The sequence below is a fragment of the Podarcis filfolensis genome (genome assembly GCF_964270895.1).
Source record: "Podarcis filfolensis genome assembly, chromosome: 13".
Classification (NCBI taxonomy): Eukaryota; Metazoa; Chordata; class Lepidosauria; order Squamata; family Lacertidae; genus Podarcis; species Podarcis filfolensis.
The window spans coordinates 874,672-893,912 of record NC_139615.1 but is presented as its reverse complement, the minus strand read 5'-3'; the positions used below and the strand labels follow the sequence as shown (position 1 = coordinate 893,912).

Here is a 19,241-nt window from a genome sequence, read left to right as displayed (position 1 = left end):
AGGAAGGAAGGAAGGAAAGGAGAGAAGGAAAGAAAGGAAGGAAGGAAGGAAGGAAGGAAGGAAGAAAAGGAAAGAAAGAAAGAAAGAAAGAAAGAAAGAAAGAAAGGAAGGAAGGAAGGAAGGAAGGAAGGAAGGAAGGAAGGAAGGAAGGAAGAGCACAATGCCGGCACGTCAAAGGGCCAAAGTCATCGAGCGAGGAAAGAAGAGCAGGAAAAAAGAGAGGAAATAAGAGCCCGTAGAGGAATGATACGCCAGGTGAGGGCGGAATCAGGCTCAAGCAGAGGAGGAAAGGCAGAAGCGGAGGGCAGAGGAGTGGAAGAGGAAGCAGAAAGGAGATCTGGGAATCCCCAGTCAGCCGGGGGTCCCGTGTGGTGCTGGCTGGAGAAGGGGCACCTCCATGCTGCCCCACTTGGGATCGCTGGGGTAGTCGGGAAAGGGGCGCCCCTGGAGGCTGGTCTGGAAGTTGCCAGGGGAGCGCTTCTGGATGCTGCCTTCGGCCAACGCACCGCGCCAGTCCTGGCCTGATCCAGAGGCAGCGCAGGTCCTGGATGGGAGGCTGCGAGTGCAGAAATGCGCGCGCGCGCGTGTGAACCTACAGGTCACCCGGGAGGGCGCTGGGCTCCCTTCGGATCTGCGGGTTTCGAGTCCTGCACCTCCCGCGAGTTTGTCTAAGACTAACGGTTGAAAAATTTAATTTATTCAATTTGTATACCGCCCTCCCTCCGCAGATCTCAGGGCGGTTTACAACATAAGAATGCAAGATGAAAAACCCACACAAAATGCAATACCCCCCCTTCAAAACCCCTCCCCATCATTTAAAAGGGATGTCAAAGGCTTGGAAGAAGAGGAACTTTTCCGCCTGGCGCCTAAAGATTGTACAATGAACCTCACTTTTAATTTAAAAGAAAAAGCAGAGGCGATAAAAAAATCCACACCCAGACAGGACAGGGAACAGAGTGAGTTTTCAGCTGCGGGGTCTGAGAGGTCTGGCTCAGGAGAAGCTTCTGAAGGCGACGCCCTCGCTGGGTGGCCAGTCCAAAGCGGCCTCTCCCTCCTGCATTGCAGCGGGTTGGTCTGGATGACCCCTGGGGGTCCCTTGCCACTCTGCAGTCCCGCGATTCCGTCGCGGCTGGTGAGCCTGGCTGCGCGCCTGCTTGTTGCTGTTGGGGGACTCCTCTCTTGCGCGACCTGCCAGGTGCGCTCTGGAGGGGGGGCGCATAACAGGTGCCATGGGGGGGGTCTTCTGTCTCCGGCGCTAACTCGGGTGGGGTGGGGGCGCCGTCCTTCCAGCGAAGCCTGCGCGGGAGCATGGCGGGGGAAGGGGGTCGCGAGCACCGTCTCCTTTCTGGGTCCTCCCCCGCCCTGCGCCCTTGTCCCCAAATGCCCTCTCTCCCCCCTTTCGCCTCCTCCATCCTCGTCTCTGACGTCGGGAGAGGAGGGAGAGAGCCCCCCCCCACCGCGCCGGAGCGATGAACCCCCCGCCGCCCCGGAGGCCAGGAGAGGGCGGGGCTTCCCGGCGGTGGGCGGGGCTTCTCTCCATCTTTATAGGGGGAGGCGGAGGAGGGTTCTCCGCGCGCAGCCTGGGCGAAAAGGGACCGAGGAAGAAGAGGAGGAGGAAGACCCACCGACCCAGCCTCGGTTCCCGGCGTCCGCCCGGCTCCCCTTCTCTCCTTGCGCGCAGCAGGTACTGCGGATTGGGTTGCGGGGGGGCGCAGCTCACCTCCACCAGCCCAGAATCTCCGCGTCCTTTTTCATTCCGGGAGGGGGAATGAGTTTCTATAGGGACACCCATTTTACGGAGATCGGTCTCGGGGAATATTTGCGGGAAGGTGCGCGAAGGGGAGAATAGATGGGAGGGGGCCTGGGACCCGCCCTGATCTTTGAGAGGGAGGGGGGCTGAGCGAGGACTTCCTTCCATATTTCTCTCCCCCACCCCCAGTCTTGCAGGACCCTCCCGGCATTGTCTTCTTCCCGGCTGCCGATGGGAGGCCCCCCCCGTCGAAGTGAGCGACGCCCCCATCACTTCCCCACTGCAAAATCTCTTGGGGAGCCGCTCCTGGCTATGCCCTCCCCCGCCCCTCTTCTGCCAATTAATGCCCCTCCCGGGAATGGCCAGAGATAAGAGGGGGCCCATTTCCGGCCACCGCCTCCCATCTCCTCCGAGAGAAGCCCCTCCCCGCAGGGGGCCTGTGGTTCGTCCTGCGGGGGGTGGGGGGAGGCGGCGAACAGCCGGCTCGCCCAGGGATGCTTGGCGGCGTCGTGGATCCCCACTGAATTCTCAGGTGCCCCCCTCCCGCTCCGCTTTCTCTCCCCCCCACCCTCCGCCCCACTTCCAGGGGAGGGGTGGTGTTACATTTCCTTTCTTCGTGCCTGCTATTTATAGGGCTGGGCATGTGACTTGGGGAGGGGGGGGCGTCATCGGCACAGATGGAGCCCAGAGGGGGGGGCGAGGGAGGGAGGGATGGGAGATGGAGGGAGGGCGGCCAGGAAAGATGAAGGATGAGGAAGAGGAGCAGGGCCTCATTGCTACCCCCACACTGCCTCTCCCCCCCCACCCCACGTCAGATCTTTGGGGGTGGGGAGGGCCATCAGGATCTCTCCGCGTTGCTGCAAAGCTCCTTGCTCCCTCCCCGCCCCCCCCTCCAGCACCATCTGCTTTATATGGAACTGGTTCAATGCTGGGGAATCGGGGGCGGGGGCGGAGTCTGGTGAGGTGATCGTTTTAATTGGCCCCCCTGGTTAATTTCCATTCCCGTCAGTCTTGGCAGTTCCTGATTAATCCCCGTGAAGATCGATGGGGATTGATTGTGGGGGGTTGCGGCGCCAGAGGTCACGCCAAGGGTATGGGGGGCGCAGCTTCCCCTCTCCCCCCCCCCTCCGTACAGGTGGAGGGGCTGCCTCTCCCCCCACGTCCTCCCCACACATATCTCTGCCCTATCGCAGCGTAACCCCACAGGGTCACCCGATAGCCAGGGCGCACAAAAGGCGGCAGCTCTTCTTCAGATAAACTGCGGAACTCCCTCCGGCAGGAAGCGCCCTCGCCGGCTGCGAAAGAGGACCAGGCAAATTCAGGGAAGAGGCGGCGTGTTTCCTGCTTCTCCCTCTGTTGCCGGAATCAGATAACGCAGCGAAGTCTCTGCGCCAGGGCAGTTTCTAGGAATCGCAAGGCGGTGGGGGGAGAGCGCTCTGGGGGGGGGGGCGGGTAGTTGGCCATCCTGAGGATAGGATGCCGCTGGGCCAGACGGGAGCCCTTTGGCGAAGCTCTATTTATTTATTTGTTCATGGAAAGCGGATGTCCTAGACGCCTTTTGAGGACAGAGTGCCACAAAGTGGGTCTATAGCTGTGTGTGCGCACATATAATCAAAGTGGGGCGTGTGGGGTGTTAGGCCAGAGGAAAGGCCTCTGCTGAGGGACATCATTCTGGGGGTAGTGTGTCCACCTTCGGTCCGTGAGACCAAGAAGGGGTCCAGCTGTCAAGAAGGCAGTTTCTGGATCTGCTGGAGAGGGAAGTGAGGGGCCAGAGGGCCTCATCCTAGGAGGAAAACTCGGATCCTCAACCTCCGCTGCCGTGTGGGATATCTTCAGGAGAAGAAACGACTCGGGAGTAAACCCTGCACAAATCCACAGTGATGGTTGGGATGTTCCTTGTTCGCCTCCTAGCAGCTCCTGCGGCCAAACCGGCACCCAACGTCTTGCTCTGCTTTCCTTCGGACCACGCCAGTGAGGCTGAGAGGGGGGTCTTGTCATCTGGGCAGTCCAGGACCCCCAGACGCACGACACACGTTTTGCCCCAGAGAGGTCATCTCAGGGCTGCTAATGCAGCCGTTTGACTTCACCCCTGGAGGCAAACACCATTGTCTCTCGAGACAGACGGGTGCCAGCTGTCGACGATGGTCAAAATCCAAGCCCCAGTGTTGTGCCACTGAGGAGGGGGTGATGACTCAGTCCAGGCCAGGGTCAGCAACAGAGGGGAGATCTCTGTGTGTGTTCAGGACCACCAGTGGAGGCCAAACGGCCAAGTTGCCCTCAGAAGATTCTGCAGAGAGACTGGCTGAGTTTCATAAGAGGCCTGGACATTCATTAACTGGAGGGCCTGCCCCCCCCTTAAAAAGTGTTGCCGCCTGGCAGTTGAAAGGTCAGTTCCACCTTTGGCAGCCATTGTCTCCTTAGGGGCAAAGGGGTTCCCAGCTGTGGAGATGCCACTCTCAGGGCTCTCTCGATCCCATCAGCACAAAGGAGCCTCTGTGGACCAGCCCTCAGAGTCTGGCAGTGGAGGTGTCTCTGTGGGGCTCGGGGGAGAAGAGGTAGACAGGCTCCTCCTCAGGAACTGAATTCGTTTGCTTAGCTTGTTATTAGTCACTGTGGGGCCATTGCTGAGAAGGCCCTGCTGCGAGGCTGGCCTGTCCGCTGAATCTCCTTCACTGGCGGGGACACTAAAGCAGGCCTGAGATGCAGCTCTCCGGGGGTGTGGTGGGGGCAGGCTTGCATGGCTGCAAGTGCCCCTATAAGTAGCCCATTCCCAAAGCAGTCAGCTTTGCCCCTGGTGCCCAGAATTGCACAGAGGCCCCTCCTCTGTGTGCCCTTCGCAGGTGAGCAGAAATCCTTCCTTCTTGCCGTGTGTCACATGATTCCTCCCAAGGCCAAGACCTGGCAATGAACGCGGTTCTTTGGCTGGTGGTGTTGGAGTTGAGAGGATGGGGGGGGGAGAACCTGAGATCTCCCTCACGTGAAGCCCCTCCTGCCGCGGGAGCAAACGGATCCCTCTGACCCACCTGCAGGGAGATGGAAAATATCGGTCTTTCGTGTGTTTCCGTCTGGTTTTATATTCCTGGCCTCGTTTCTCCCGAGGCCTCTTTCGTCTCCCGGCTGAAGAGGCCTCCAGTTCCGCAACATGGAATATTCATGATCAGTTGCTGAGGAAACGCGATCCCGGCGTCTCAGGTGCGAGTCCTTACCTGGGTCAAGGGCTTCCGGAGCTCAGGTCCTGCAAGCCAAGGCTGAGCTTGGGTTTCCAGTATCCCTTGTGGTCACGGGGGGTGTGTGTGTCCTTGCCACAACCCCACAAAATCAGCCACTCTTCTGCTTGCTGAGATCCTGGTGTCTTCCTCCGTGACCCCTTCATTCACCACCCCCCTGCCAGGCCCAGAGGTCACAATTTGCGGAGACAATAAGTTGCAGTTCCTATTAGAACGACGAATTGTAAAGCTGGAAGGGTCTATGGCAGGTGCCCCCACCCAATCTCTCTGCTTCCAAACCTCCAAGGAAGGAGAGTCCACCATCTTCTGAGGGAGTTCGTTTGACTGCCGGGTGGTTCTTACCGTCAGAAAATTCTTCCTGATGTTTAGTTGGAATCTCCCTTTGTATATTTTGAACCCCTTGGTTCGGGGGTTCCTGAAGCAGCAGGAGACAAGCTTGCTCCATCTTCCATGAGAAAGTCCTTTAGATGTTTGAGGATGGCTCTCATATCATCTCTTAGTCTTCTCTTCTCCAGCCTAAACAGACCCAACTCCCTCAACCGTTCCTCTTCAGGCCTGAGAGATTCTCTGAGTTCCTCTGGCAGAGAGAGGATGGTGTCCATCAGTAAGGGAAGTCATAGTGCTGCTCTCCTCTGCCTCAGTCAGACCCCACCTGGAATCCCGTGTCCGGTCCTGGGCACCCCAGTTGAAGGATGTTGACAAGCTGGAAGGAGCGCAGAAAAGGGCAGGCAAGACGATGGAAGGTCTGGAAACCAAGCCTTGTGAGGAAAGGTTGAAGGAGCTGGGGATGTTTAACTTGGAGAAGAGAAGACGGAGAGTGTGGGATGTGAAACACAAGAGCAGTCAAAAACAACGTTCCTAGAGTGAACATGTTTACACATGGGGAGGAATGTTTGTCCAGCCAGCAGGTAAACTTCCTGTTTCCTTCTGGGCTGGGACAGACTTCCTCGGCATGTGACTAGAGGTGGGCGTGGCCTCACCTGTGCAGGTAATGACAAAAGCACAGGGCAGGGCAGCCATACATGCATCAAAGAAGCAACATCTGCTTAGCCAAAGATGCCCTTTTGGCTTCCAGCCAAGAGAGGACAAAGGGACCGTCTCCTTATGAGATAGTTTCCAAGTGTGTGTTACTTTTCTAAGATAAGTCTGCCTTCTGGGATCCGATTGTGAACAGAATGGTGTGTGAGTAAACCTTTTTAATACTTTTGTAGAAGAGTGTGTCATGTCTTATCTTTTATGAGGGAATAAGGGGGAAATACCAGAACAGTTATTGCAGAGGCTTTAGCGAGCCTGAGCAAACGCATCCGCTGCGAGTTTAAAAAGGGGAAAGTTACTCTGCTAAATTGTGAACTTGTTAACACAAGTTGGAAAGGCTATAATCAAACAGTTTACCCTCTCCTGCATCCCTGAACATTCCCACAGAGAGGTCATCTGAAGGGATGGCACATGGAAAAAGGAGCCAGCTTGCTTTCTCCTTCTCTGGACTGTAGGATTCAAACCCACGCTTCAATGTTACAGGAAAGGCGATTCTGACTCAACATCTGGAAGAACTTGGAAGACATTAAGAGCCGTTTTGACAGTGGAACGGTCTCCCGTGGAAGGTGGTGGACTCTCCTTCCCTGGAGGTTTTAAAGCAGGGGTTGGAGGGCCACCTGGGAGGGATTCTTTGGTGAGGATTTCTGCATTGTGGGTGGGGGTTGGACTAGATGAGCTTTGGGGGGTCCCAACTGTACAATATGAGGGGAGTGGGGAGCTTACATGCCCCCAAGGCCTCATCCCATGGCAGAGTGGTGAACTTGTGTGTGTGTGAGAGAGAGAGAGAGAGAGAGAGAGAGAGATTGGTCTTATGGAAGCATAGACCTTTTTTGTGTTTTTAAAGTCAGCTGGGAGCACCGTTTGCTCCCCATCCCGCTCACCCCAAGGCAGACTGAATCAAAATCCCTCCCTTCATTGTCCTGATTTTGTCTCCAAAGCGCCTGGGTTGAGGCCAGAGGCTGCCAGAGCCAGGAGCAGCACCACCACCACCACCAGTACAACCAGTACCACCAGTTCCCCACCAGTGAGAGCGTCCCTGGGAGCAGATCAGCCAAGTAACAACGACCCGTAAAGCAGAGGTTTCCTTTGTTTTTGTTTCCGTCTGGTGTTGAACTTTTCACAAGTGCCTGTAGCGGCGGTGGGAACAGGGGGTTCAAGGCACGGCAGCTGACGGGGGGGGGGGCTGTGGGGAGGGCAGGGGGGCAGTTCTGGATTTGGGGGAGGAACAGTGAGCAGCACTAGGGCCACATCAATGGGGCTTTTTTCTGCGAGAGTCAGGATTGTAACCTGCTGTGCCTTGAAGAAGAGACTCCCCTGTGGGGGGGGGGGTGTTTCCCCTGACTGCATGTTTTGCTTCCTAATAACATACCTGGGGGGCAAACTGTCTAGTTGTAAGCCCCTTCTGGGAAAAGGGAAGCCTGGGGGCACCCCGCTTTCTTAATGCACAACATGGAATGGAAACCCCCCATGGCAGTTATCGCGGATTTGGCCCACTGGGCACCTTCATTTTTGAGGTGCCAGCAGCAAAATGGGTGGTTTGCTAGGACTCAGATACTGTCTGGAATAAATGGGGTGGGGGTTCCTCGCCTAAGTGCAGGAGCTCCGACTTGGCCCCCAGGTTATGGGGGTCATGATGTCATACGCCCCGCAGCCTCGGAACCCGGCTTCGGGTGGCACCAAAGTTTTGTGGGTGCCCTATAGTTGGCACCCCCTTCTTTGATGGGGGGCTGGAGGGCTCTGAAGGCATTTTTCAATTTCTCTTAAGTTCCCACGCTTGGCAAATGCGGGCTGGGGTTGGGGGAGCAAGTTCCTAAGCTGCAGCTGACAATGCACCTACTTCTGAGTAAACCCACTGGAGTTAAGCAAGGGGCTGTGGCTGTGGCTGGGACATGATAGGAAAGGAGATGTTTGCTTCCTTGACTTAATACTGCTTCCACCGGAAAGTTGGGGTGCAGACCAGGCTAGTCCTTTCCTGGATGAGAAAAGGCTCCCCCGATTTTTTCCCCGTGGATAGATGCTCATTTTGTGGTGGAACAAGGGCTGGAGCCACTGCTGCAACTCCCAAAGCAAGGGGGAAGGCTGCCATATTGACAAGCTGGGCCTTTTCTCCTTCCCACACCAACTTCAGACAGTCCGAAAACTCACTCTGCCCACCCACCTCTGGGCTCTGCAGCCTTCGCCCCCTTTCAGATAACACAGAACCCTTCAGAATATGACATCCCCACTCCCTGGGGTCTGGCTGCAGTTACAGCTGCCCACAAGCTGAAATCTTATGGCCCCCACCTGCCCCCTCCCGCCAGCCGGTGTGTGAGGACGTCAGAAGATTCAGGGCGGGGAAAAGGTTCACGCAGCACGTAGCCGAACTATATTTCGGCATAGCTGACAAGCCAACGGAAGAGAAAGTGCTATCATTTAGAACTTGTGGCTCCCAGTACATTTCCGAGCATAATTTAAAGTGTTGGTGCTGACCTTGAAAGCCCTAAATGGCCTTGGCCCAGTAGACTTGAAGGAGCATCTCCACCCCCATCGTTCTGCCTGGACGCTGAGGTCCAGCTCTGAGGGCCTTCTGGCAGTTCTCTCATTGCGAGAAGCCAAGTTACAGGGAACCAGGCAGAGGGCCTTCTCGGTGGTGTCGCCCGCCCTATGGAACGCCCTCCCATCAGATGTCAAAGAGAAAAATAACTACCAAACTTTTAGAAGACATCTGAAGGCAGCCCTGTTCAGGGAAGCTTTTAATGTTTAATAGGTTATTGTATTTTAGTGTTTTGTTGGAAGCTGCCCAGAGTGGCTGGGAAACCCAGCCAGATGGGCGGGGTATAAATAATAAATTATTATTATTATTGTGGACGTCTGATGTTGGAGGATTCAGGACGGAGAAAAGCAAGCCCTTCTCCATGCAACTGCGGAACTCCCTGTCACAAGAGGCAATGGCCGCCACCAACTTGGATGGCTGCAAAAGAGGAGGAGGCAAATTTACGGAGGAGGAAAGGTCTGTTTCCTCTCTCCACAGTCGGAGGCGGTAAATGCTTCTGAGTACCAGTGGCTGAAAACCACATGGGGGGGGGCAGGCAGAGAGTGCGGTTCTTGCACTCGGGTCCTGGCTTGAGGGCTTCCCAGTTGAGGCACCGAGTTGTCCCCTGTGAGGGCAGGACGCTGGACTAGATGGGCCGCTTTGGGCCTGATCCAGCAGGTTGTGCTGACATTCTTCTGAAGGTACCCTTCCCCGCCTCTCCCTGGGGGTGGGAAGCTTGCAGGGACACAGAGAGGCTAGTTCTGCACTGGTTAGTTCAGGAGAGCGGCCCCCAGGTTATGGGGGGGGGCTCCATGTGGGACGCAGGCTCAGCGCACCTGATTTGGGGAGGGGAGGGTTTTCTGTTGTGACAGGTAAAATGGAGCTTGTTGCCCTGGTCGTGCTTCCAGGGGTTACCTGGATTTTTCACCTGACGGGACAATTGGCAGGGAGAATTTGCGGGGAGGGTGAGAAAGACCAGGAAGAGCACATCTCCATATCCAAGCTGAGTTCTGTTCACACGGTTTGAGTCTTGTTATTCTGCAGAGTTGGAAAATCAGAAACGCCCTGTCTCTGTGATGCCCCTTCTTAGTTTCCCCAGTAATCCCAGTTTCTGGAGTGGGTGGGTGTCAATGGATGAACATTATACCTCCGTGAAGAGACCTTACCTTTGCTGACCTCACCTTTCGGAAAAACACACTTCCCCCCCTTTCCTTTTCCTTTTCTTTTTTGCCTTTGAAACGTTTGTTTTTCCTGCAAACACGATTTGGATAAAGCGGCAACAGCGAAGGGTTTGGCTTTGACACACCGGTAAAAAGGAACAAAGGCAGCCCATAATAAGACGTCTGCTTGTTTGTATTTTGTATGCACCCTAAAAAACATTCCGGTCCAGAATGGCATCTTAAGGTGTGGCTGTGGAGGGGGGAAAATGCGTCTCAAAACATCCAGGTAGAAATAAGAGCAGAGCCACAGAGAGGAGCTGCAAACAGAGAAAACAAGATTTTTTTGGGTGTGTAGGGAGGAAACATACTCTAGAAGCTAACCCTCCCCATCACCTCCAAAAACCCTGTGCACAAGGAATATTTTTGCAGTGTGTGTTTCTGTGTGTCTGTGTGTGTGTGTGTGTGAGAGAGAGAGAGACAGACAGACAGACAGATAGACATACTGACCGACTGACCCCAGGCAGTGGGGGGCAGAAGCCCAGAGCCTGGGACGGGTGCAGTGCTAAACATGGCCTGCCCCACATCCCCCCTGCTTGATCTCCCAAGGGGGGGAGAATCAGGACGGGTACCAGGAAGATTCCTCACGCAGCACTAATTAGACTGTGGAACTCCCTCCCACAAGAGCCACCAACTTGGAAAGAGGATCGGACAAATTCATGGAGGAGAAGAAGCCCATCATGGGCTCCTGGCCTCAACCATCTCCCTCCACGGTCAGAGGCAGCAAATGCCAGTCTATGGAGAAGGGCGAGCTCAGCTCTTGCACTCGGATCCCATAACAGGCACCCGAGAGAACAGGAGGCTGGACAGTTCCTGCCTGGCAGGGGGTTGCGCTAGATGACCCTCGGGGTCCCTTTTGACTCTCCAATTCTAGATGGGCCGTTAGCCTCATCCGAGGGCTCTTAGGATCACAGAACTGTGGAGGCGGAAGGGACCCGAGGGTCATCTATCCCAACCCCCTCCAGGGCAGGGACCGCACCTAAATGCCCCACTGCCAGGCCGGTCCCCTTTTGGATTTGGGACCTGTGGGTTGCGGTGGGCGGGGGCCACGTCTCCCCCTCCCTCCCCAGGCAGCACAGCGCCTGGGGTGCCCCCCTTCCCTGCCCTTCTGTGTCTGTCTAACCGGCTTGTTTTCAGAGGCCCCTGGCGCTTGGGGACCCCCGGCCAGCGCAGAGACCCCCCCAGGGTGGTTTTCATGGAGGTTTATCTCCCTGCAGCCGCACAAGTCTGTAGCCTCGCGTGTAGACATGAAGCTGGAGAGCCCCAGTGCCGACTCGCAGCTGGAGTTTGTGGTGGCCACCGAGAAGGAGTTTGAGGAGATCCTGGCCATGTCGAAGGGCATCTACGGGGGGCTGGACTACCTTCCCAGCCGCTACCATGCCTGGATCCGGGAGCCCAACCGCACCGTCGTGCTGGCCAAGAAGAACGGAGCTGTGGTGAGAGCGGTGGGGGGGCCGGGCCGGCCAGATGCATCCTCTTCCCCCCTCCCAGGGCCCCCACGGTGGTCCCTGGGAGGCCGGGGGGAGAGGACCTCTGCCACCTGGGGGGCTGAAATGGACGGGGGGGGGGGTGGTCTTGGTGGGCGCTGCTCTGGAGCAACTCGGACTAAGGAGGGCCCACTCAAGTCACTGCCTGCCAGGATCCTTGCATTGCAGCGGGTTGGGCTGGATGACCACATGGGGTCCCTTGCAACTCTTATGGTTCTAGCCTTACCGTTGTTGTTTTCCTGCAACGGAATAGGAACGACAGGAAGCAGAAGCAAAAACCCTCAGAGCCTGCAAATGAAACTTAGCTGCGGCTCCTTGCAGGGAGGGTTGAGCTAGATGACCTTTGGGGGTCCCTTCCAATTCTTTGGTTCCCACGATTCGTTGCAGGTTTTTAAGGAGAGGCCAGGTGCTTCAGCTGTGATTCCTGCGCTGCCAGGGTTGGTCTGGATGACCTTTAGGGGTCCCTCTCTATGATTCTGCAAAGGAAAAAAAAAAGGAAAAAGGTGATCTATAACCACAAAACCACCATGGAGGTGATTCAAATGATATAGTATCTCTGGCAGGCTAGGGATCAATAGGAAAAGAGCCATTGCGCAACCACATTTGAAATAATAGTTTGTGCCGTTCTGGATGCCTCACCCCAAAATGGATATCGCAGAGTTGGAGAAAGAAGAGAGCAGCCACAGCGATCGAGGAAGATGAGCGACTCCCCTGTACGGGGAAGGTTGCTGCGTTTGGGACTTTAGAGAGCAGGTGAGGGAGTTTGTGAAATTATGCAGGGCGGGGAGAAAGTGGAGCGAAAAAGGCTTTCCTCCCTCTCTCCCAACGCAGGAACTCGTGATCACCCAGGGGATCTGGTGCTGGCGATTCAGGGCAGAGAGAAGGAAGCCGTTTTTCATACAGGGCACAGATAAACCATGGCTGCCAACTTGGATGGCTTTAAAAGAGGACTGGAGAACTTCATGCCTAGACACCTGGATCCCAGGTGCTGGAATCTGCCAGAGGGCATTCGGATCCTGTGTTCGAATCCTGCTTTTGGGTTTCCCTTTGTGGCACCAGTTTGGCCCCCGGATGCTGGACTAGTCGGGGCCCCACTGGCCTGATCCAGCATCCCCAGGGGTCTCCTGGCCTCCTTACACTTAGGGGAGGCAAACTGGATTTCCACGGCCCCGATCCAGGCAGATCTTCCGAGGAGAGGGAAGCGGTTCCTCCTGTGATCTTCCATGCCTTTTGCTCCATAGCAGGGTCCTGAGCAGCCCGAGACCTCCTGGCGCCCCCTCCCACTTCTGTGCCCCTGGTGCCAGCTTCAGGGGGGGCAGAGAAAAGGGGTCCTTTGTGGCCCACCCCCCAGATCGCACTCTTCACACATGTTGGGTTTGGGGTGGGAAAATTGGGGGAGCCTGGAGCTTATGGGTAAGTCTGTCGCACACGTGTGTGTAACGCCGGCACCGCAACTGGACGTGACTTTTGCACTCGCCCCCTCCTCGTCCTGGGGGGGGGGGGAGCGGCTGAGAAATGGAGCCAAACTCCATTCAAAATCTGCCGCCAGCCGATTCTGCCAATTTAAATGGGAGCCTAAATCCTACAGGATGGATGCGATTGGACCCCCTTAGTCTTATGGCACTTGGTAAGGGCAGTGTGTGTGTGTGTGTGGTGGGGGAGCACCCCCCCAAATTATGGGATGTTTCCCAAAATCTGCAAATCTCAAACACATACGGGTCATCCTGCATGAAATCTTAGTCTGGACTGTTTGGGGGAGAACTGTAGGCTAATAGCCTTTCTCTCTGTGGGCCGTTAGATGGTCCAATTATTATTATTATTATTATTATTATTATTATTATTATTATTATGTCCTGAGGAGGCTGTATCCCTCCAAGGCAAAGGTTGGGCATTAAAGCCCTCGCTTGCTGGGGTCACCTGCAGATGGAAAGAGATTGGCACACCTTCCATCGCCCCTCCCTCGGCCCAAACCCCCAGGCCCGCTTAACGGTGACTCCCGGGCTGGGCTAGATGACCTTTGGGGACCCCTCCCGACTGCAATTCCTCCAGTTCCGGTGCCTGGGCGTTCTTTACCCTCTTTCTCTCTCTCTTTCTCTCTCTCTCCCGTCTACTGATGATTTAATGGGATTCTGTTTCCAGCTTCATTCTGGACTTTTCCTTTCTCTCTCTCTCTCTCTGCCTCCCTTTCTCTTTCTCTCTCTCTTTCTCTCTATTTTTTTTAATAATTTTTTTAAAAAAGAAAAAAAAAGCAATGGATAAAAACCGAATGATTTTCGCTGGATTTTATTCACGTAGGTGTGTGGGGGATCAGGCCCCCCGTCCAGGAAGGTGGCGGGGGCTCCCTCGGAGGAACCGTGGAGGGGCTGCTGCAGCGCGGATCCTAAATCCTTACAGTTCGGCCTCAGGACCCAAGTTTCCAAAATAAATGTCTCCCTCTTTCTGTGTCTCTGCTCTTGAGACCCCCGTAGCGTAAAGGGCCCCGTCCAATGGTACTAGTATGATCAGCTTACTCTGTGATCTTCCCTATATATAAATATATATCTATATATATAAACCCCTCTATATGCCTGTATATTTTTGTTGTTGTTCTCTTTTCATGTAATTGCTTAAAAATGTGTGCCAACGCTTGGCATTTGAACAGCGGTCTCCCCCCACCCCAGACCTCTCTCTCTCTGCCTCCATCCTTGCCCAACCCCCCCCTCGCCCGCCCCCACCTGCCCCCTCCCTCACCTAACTTTGTTTAATTAACGCCACCATTTTTTTCCAATTACAGATTTTTTCAAGATTGTAGGTGACTTGGTGCAGCGCACTAAGGGTTAAACTCTCTGCTCTCTCCCCCCTCCTCCCCCCACCCTATATCTCCCCCTCCCCATCCCTCCCGTCCCCCCCCCCAACCCAACCCAACCCAACCCAACCCAACAACCAGATTGGGCTCCAGTCGGTCTACATCATCGACGCCGGGGAGACGGCTTTGGTGGAGGGGCTCCGCGTGGCCCCCTGGGAGCGAGGGAAAGGGGTGGCCGGGGTCCTCCAGCGCTTCTGCTCAGAGATGGTCAAGGAGAAGCACCCCGAGGTCAAGGTGTCACGCTTGACCCGGGACGACAAGCTGGGACCCAAAGACTTCAAGAAGTACCGTGTCATCGCCAAGCAGGTGAGGCGACAGCACGGACAGAGGTACGCCGTCCCCGTGACAGAGCACAGGGAGGGAGGAACTCTGCGCATGCACAGAGTCACTGGGGATCAAGCCTGGCTGACGGGAGCTCCCAGGGCTTGGACCGGGGGACCCAACACTAAGAGATCATAGAACTGTAGGGATGTGAATAGATGCTGAGAGAGCATTAGAACCAGTGTGGTGTAGTGGTTAAGAGCAGTGGACTCGTAATCTGGGGAACCGGGTTCGCGTCTCCACTCCTCCACCTGCATCTGCTGGGTGACCTTGGGCCAGTCACACTTCTCTGAAGTCTCTCAGCCCCACTCACCTCACAGAGCGTTTGTTGTGGGGGAGGAAGGGAAAGGAGAATGTGAGCTGCTTTGAGACTCCTGAAGGGGAGTGATAAAGCGGGATATCAAATCCAAACTCTTCTTCTTTAGTTCTTAGAGATTATCCGTCCTTCCTTGTGAGTTCAGCAGAGTGCATCCCTTTGCATTTTAGAGAGGCAAGTTTTAGGTCAGGGGTCAGCAAACCTTTTCAGCAGGGGGCCGTCAGACCTTGTGGGGGGCCAGACTATATTTTGGGAAAAAATATGGATGAATTCCTATGCCCCACAAATAACCCAGTGATGCATTTTAAATAAAAGGGCACATTCTACTCACGTAAAAACATGCTGATTCCCGGACCGTCCGTGGGCTGGATTAAGAAGGCGATTGGGCCGGATCCAGCCCCCGGGCCTTAGTTTGCCTACCCATGTTTTAGGCTTTCAGTTTAAGCGATCCTGGATTGCTTTAAGGCGGACTGGTTTTCCCTGGTATTTCCCCCTTTTCTCCCCTTAAAATAATAATCACACACAAACCATCTTGTAAAAAGAGCATTTACAGTCGTACCTTGGTTCTCAAACGCCTTGGTACTCATCTGTTTTGGCTCCCGAACACCGCAAACTTGGAAGTGAGTGTTCTGGTTTCCAAACGTTTTTGGGAAGCCGAATGTCCGACGCATCTTCCATGGCTTCAGATTGAGTGCAAGAAGCTCCTGCAGGCAATTGGAAGCCACACCTTGGTTTTCGAACATTTTCTAGGTGTTTGAACGGATTCCGTTTGAGAAGCAAGGTACGACTGTACTCTTGTTGAAGAGTAACTGATACAGCAGCTTTGTTCAGGCCAGCTTAAAATGCTAATTCAGCTTCCAAGACATCCTTCAGTCTGGCTTAAAGCGATGTCTGAGCTTTGGAGTTCAGACATGCAGATGTTCTTATATGTTGGCTTGTTGGGAAGAGTGACGGAAAAAGAGAAGAAAGAGGATATTCGCAGGCAGGTGGGAGGAGATACCTGGCTACGCCCCCCACCCCGTCAGGGCACAGAGGGGGTGTCCCTCACAGAGTCCTCTCAGCGCCCACCATGCGCCTGTCAAGCAAACCTGAATCATTGGTTTGATTGCATTGCATTGTGTCCTTTCCTACTGCATCACGGTGTGGGATGCTGGTTTGACATCAACTGATAGGAAGTGCCTACAGAGGGTGGTGAATACAGCACAAGATATTATGGGCTGTCCCATGAATCTGCTGGATGAAATAGCGGAAGAAGGTTGCCTCAGGAGAGTGAGGAAAATTCTCAGGGATGATACACACCCTGGCCGGCACTTTCTTGATCTCCTGCCCTCAGGCAGAAGATATAGAAATATGATTAGTCACACCAACAGGGTAAAGAACAGCTTCTATCCGTGGGCTGTTAGGCTGCTGAATGAAAAGATAACAATAGGGCAACGGACTTTCGGGTTTGGTGGGTGTGCGTCAGTAAACGAGGGGAATTAAGACAAAGAGAGCTGAGTGTGGGGGTGGTGCTCGAGTAACCTCACTCTGTACAAGTTGTACAAGTGACAAGTATTTCAATTTCAAAATCCCACAGGAAGGGAGCCCCAGGATCATCTAGTCCAACCCGCTGCAATGCAGGAATGTGCAGCTGGTCAATACGGGGATTGAACCCACAGCCTTGGCATTATTGGCACCAGGCTCTAACCCACACAGCTATCCTGCACTTCTATGACTCCAGGGGCCTGTCCCAGAGTGGAGAGAGGGGTGGTGCTTTCTGAAGAGGCTCAGACGGCCTTCTGGGTCCTTGAACCTGTGTCAAATAGGTTCTGGGGTGCAGCTGCCGGCTGCCCCCCATCCCAAGTGGGGGACTCTGGGCTCTCAAATTTCAGTGGTGCCACAATTTGGCACATCTCTGCTTCCATCACGAGAGCCCTTTGTTGTGGCAGCCTCTCAGCTCAGCAACCCGCTTTGGGCAAACCAGCCGTGCCCCCTCTTCCCATGCATGTTTCAGGACTGAGGTCAGGTCCCAAGTGGGTGGGGTGGGGAGACTGCAAGGAGAGAGCTGTGGGGTGGGGCTGTCTCTGCTTCGGCAGGTAAAGCTGCCTTCAGTTGACCTATGGTCCTGGGTTGCTTGTGGTGAGATCCCGAGAAAGAACTCTCTGATTCCATCTCAGGACCTTTCCAGGTGAGGAGACCGCCTTCAGCTCCTCCACCACCTGGTGGAACTTCTCCTCCTTCTCCTGCTCTGAATTCTTCTCCTCCTCTTCTTCCTCCCCTTCCTCTTCCTTCCTCTCTCCAGGGGATCCTGCTGGTGCGCTTCGATGCCCAAGAGCTCCTCTCCCGCCTTGACGCTGTGGTGCTGGCGCTGGCCGAGGCCGGCTTCTGCCCGGAGCCGTCTGAGCTCCTCCTGGAGAGCGAGGTCCCCGAGGTGGTCCTGCAGGAGTCCTTCCAGAGGGAGGTTCTGCCCAACCAGACCATCATCCAAGACTGGCAACCCTTCAAGGCCACCGCCAGCAACCTGGGCCTGCTGATGAAGAAGGACCTCTGCTGGGTGGTCGACCAGAAGGCCCGCCCCACCGTGGCCACGCTCAGCACCCGGCCCTTCCCCATCCCGCTGGGAGAGGACTGGTTCTACCTCAACATCGACGCCTTTGGGCGCGACCTGGCGCACGTCAAGAGCCAGCTGCTCCACCACCTGCGCCTCCAGGTGCCGGCCGCCCAGCAGGGGAAGGTCATGTGCCAGCTCTTCCTGGAGCCGGCCCTGTGGTTAGACATGGCCACCTTCTGCCAATCGGCCCTGGGCCTGGAGCTGGCCAAGGACTACACCGAACAGTACCTGCTGGAGTCCGACATCTGAGGGGTTGGGGGAGGCCAAGGGGGCAGCGGCGGGGGGCTCAGGGGTGGGGGGGAGAGGGAGGAGCGGCGGGGCCCCCTCCTCCCCTCCCTCTCCCCTCCCTCCCCCCTCCTCCAGCCCCCAACTCCCCTGCAACGCAGCACTTTCTGAGCCTTTTAACATTTTATCCTGGAAATACTTGGTTACCCCGACCCAAACCCAGTGCCCCCCCACCCCCACCCCTGACGTAGAGGATGAAACCCCAGTTCTCCCTCCCTTCCCTGGGCAGCAGCTAGCAATGGGGGTGGTTCGGTCCAGGGAGCTGGATGGGGCAGCAGCAGAGAAACTGGGGGTGGCGGGCCTTCGAGGAGGTTTTCGCCAGAGCGGCTGGCTGGTCCTTGGCAAAGCCTTGCCCACCCCCCACCCCGAGCAGCAGGCACCCATGGGTGGGGGAGAGAGCAGGGGGCCTCTGCGGCTGCCTCTGTTTTGAGATAAATAATCAAACAATCCAGGTCATAGCGCTGTGGGGAAACCAAGAGGAGTTTGGCCTAGATTCCATCTGCTCTTTGCAGCCCCCGGCTCTGCGGATCATGAGCCGCTGAGATTCCACCTGGAACAGATCCCATCACTGCAAGCTCATCTCTAGGTCCATGAGGGCTAGAAACCTGGTTTTCTTTAAAACAGAGGCTGGGGTTCGCCTGGACGTTGTGGTGCAACAGACACTTTTAAGGAAAGCCCATATGAGGTCCTGGGGGGGGGGAACCACCAGAGAGCCACTGGCTCCTCCCAGACTTTAGTGTGTGTTTTTGGGTGGGGGGCAGCGATAGTCGCACAGCAATAGCCCCTTTCACTTGTGCAGCCCCCCTCCGCCCCCTTCCTCCCCCCCAGCCAGGCGCTTAGCAACAGCTGACATGGTGACGGAGGAGGCGCCCCCCCTTGCAACGGTTGACATGGCAGCGGCAGAGGGAGCCTAGCAACGAGGCTGACGCACGGGGCGGCGCCTGGCAACGGTTGACGTGGCGATGGAGGCCGGTGATGTGATGACTGATGGCGGAAGGCAGCAAGGTCGCTGCGACCTCCCCGGCCCCTGCAGAAGGGACCATGCGGGGCTTGGCGGACCCCCCCCCACCTGCCCCCTCTCCGTGATCTTGCCTTGCACTCCCCCCAGCCCCCCACCCCTTTCCCTCTAGCGCCGCTTTCAGACTGACTAACGTGCAATATTAGATTCTTGTAAATGGAGATATATTTATAAATCTATGGTGTGCAAAATGTGTGGGGAGCTTTCTTGTGCTGCGCCTGGCAGCCTGCCTGCCGGATCCCTTGGGGGTCGGAGCCAACGGGTGACCCCAGAACACACACAACACCCCCCCCAAAAAAATTACACACCTGCCTGCATTTCCTCAGGTTTGTGGGAAACTGATATCCTGCTCTCTGTGTGTGACGTGTCTGGAGGTGATGCCAATTTTGAGGAGAGACGGGGTGGAGGGCGGCTTCTATTCTGCCTTGCAGGTGGGCTTAGATGATGATGATGATTATCAGCTAGCCAGTCACTCCTGGTGGGAGACCGTCCTCTAACCACCTGCCCTTACTAAATGCCTTTGCTTGGCTGTTCTGCCCCATTAGAAATAACGGTTAGCAGGTTCTTTAGAAGGGAATTTTCACTCTCACTCACAGAATCATAGAACTGGAAAGGGACCCCCAGGGTAATCTAGCTCA

The 19,241-nt window shown here is 55.6% G+C and overlaps 1 protein-coding gene across 3 annotated transcripts; it reads left to right on the top strand.

The window, feature by feature from the left end:
• Positions 1–1,542: 1,542 nt before the first annotated feature.
• NAT16 (N-acetyltransferase 16 (putative)) lies at positions 1,543–17,927 on the top strand. Of its 3 annotated transcripts, XM_083581157.1 has the most exons (5): positions 1,543–1,684; positions 6,951–7,091; positions 10,959–11,177; positions 14,155–14,379; positions 16,992–17,927. In XM_083581157.1, the coding sequence occupies exons 3-5, from the start codon at positions 10,989–10,991 to the stop codon at positions 17,547–17,549; spliced, it is 972 nt and encodes a 323-aa protein (XP_083437283.1). In that variant the 5' UTR covers positions 1,543–1,684; positions 6,951–7,091; positions 10,959–10,988; the 3' UTR covers positions 17,550–17,927. The 3 variants fall into 3 exon arrangements, with proteins under 3 accessions (XP_083437283.1, XP_083437284.1, XP_083437285.1); XM_083581158.1 differs by lacking the exon at positions 6,951–7,091; XM_083581159.1 differs by lacking the exons at positions 1,543–1,684; positions 6,951–7,091 and adding an exon at positions 13,524–13,717 and having other exon boundaries at positions 11,041–11,177.
• The last annotated feature ends 1,314 nt before the right edge of the window (positions 17,928–19,241 follow it).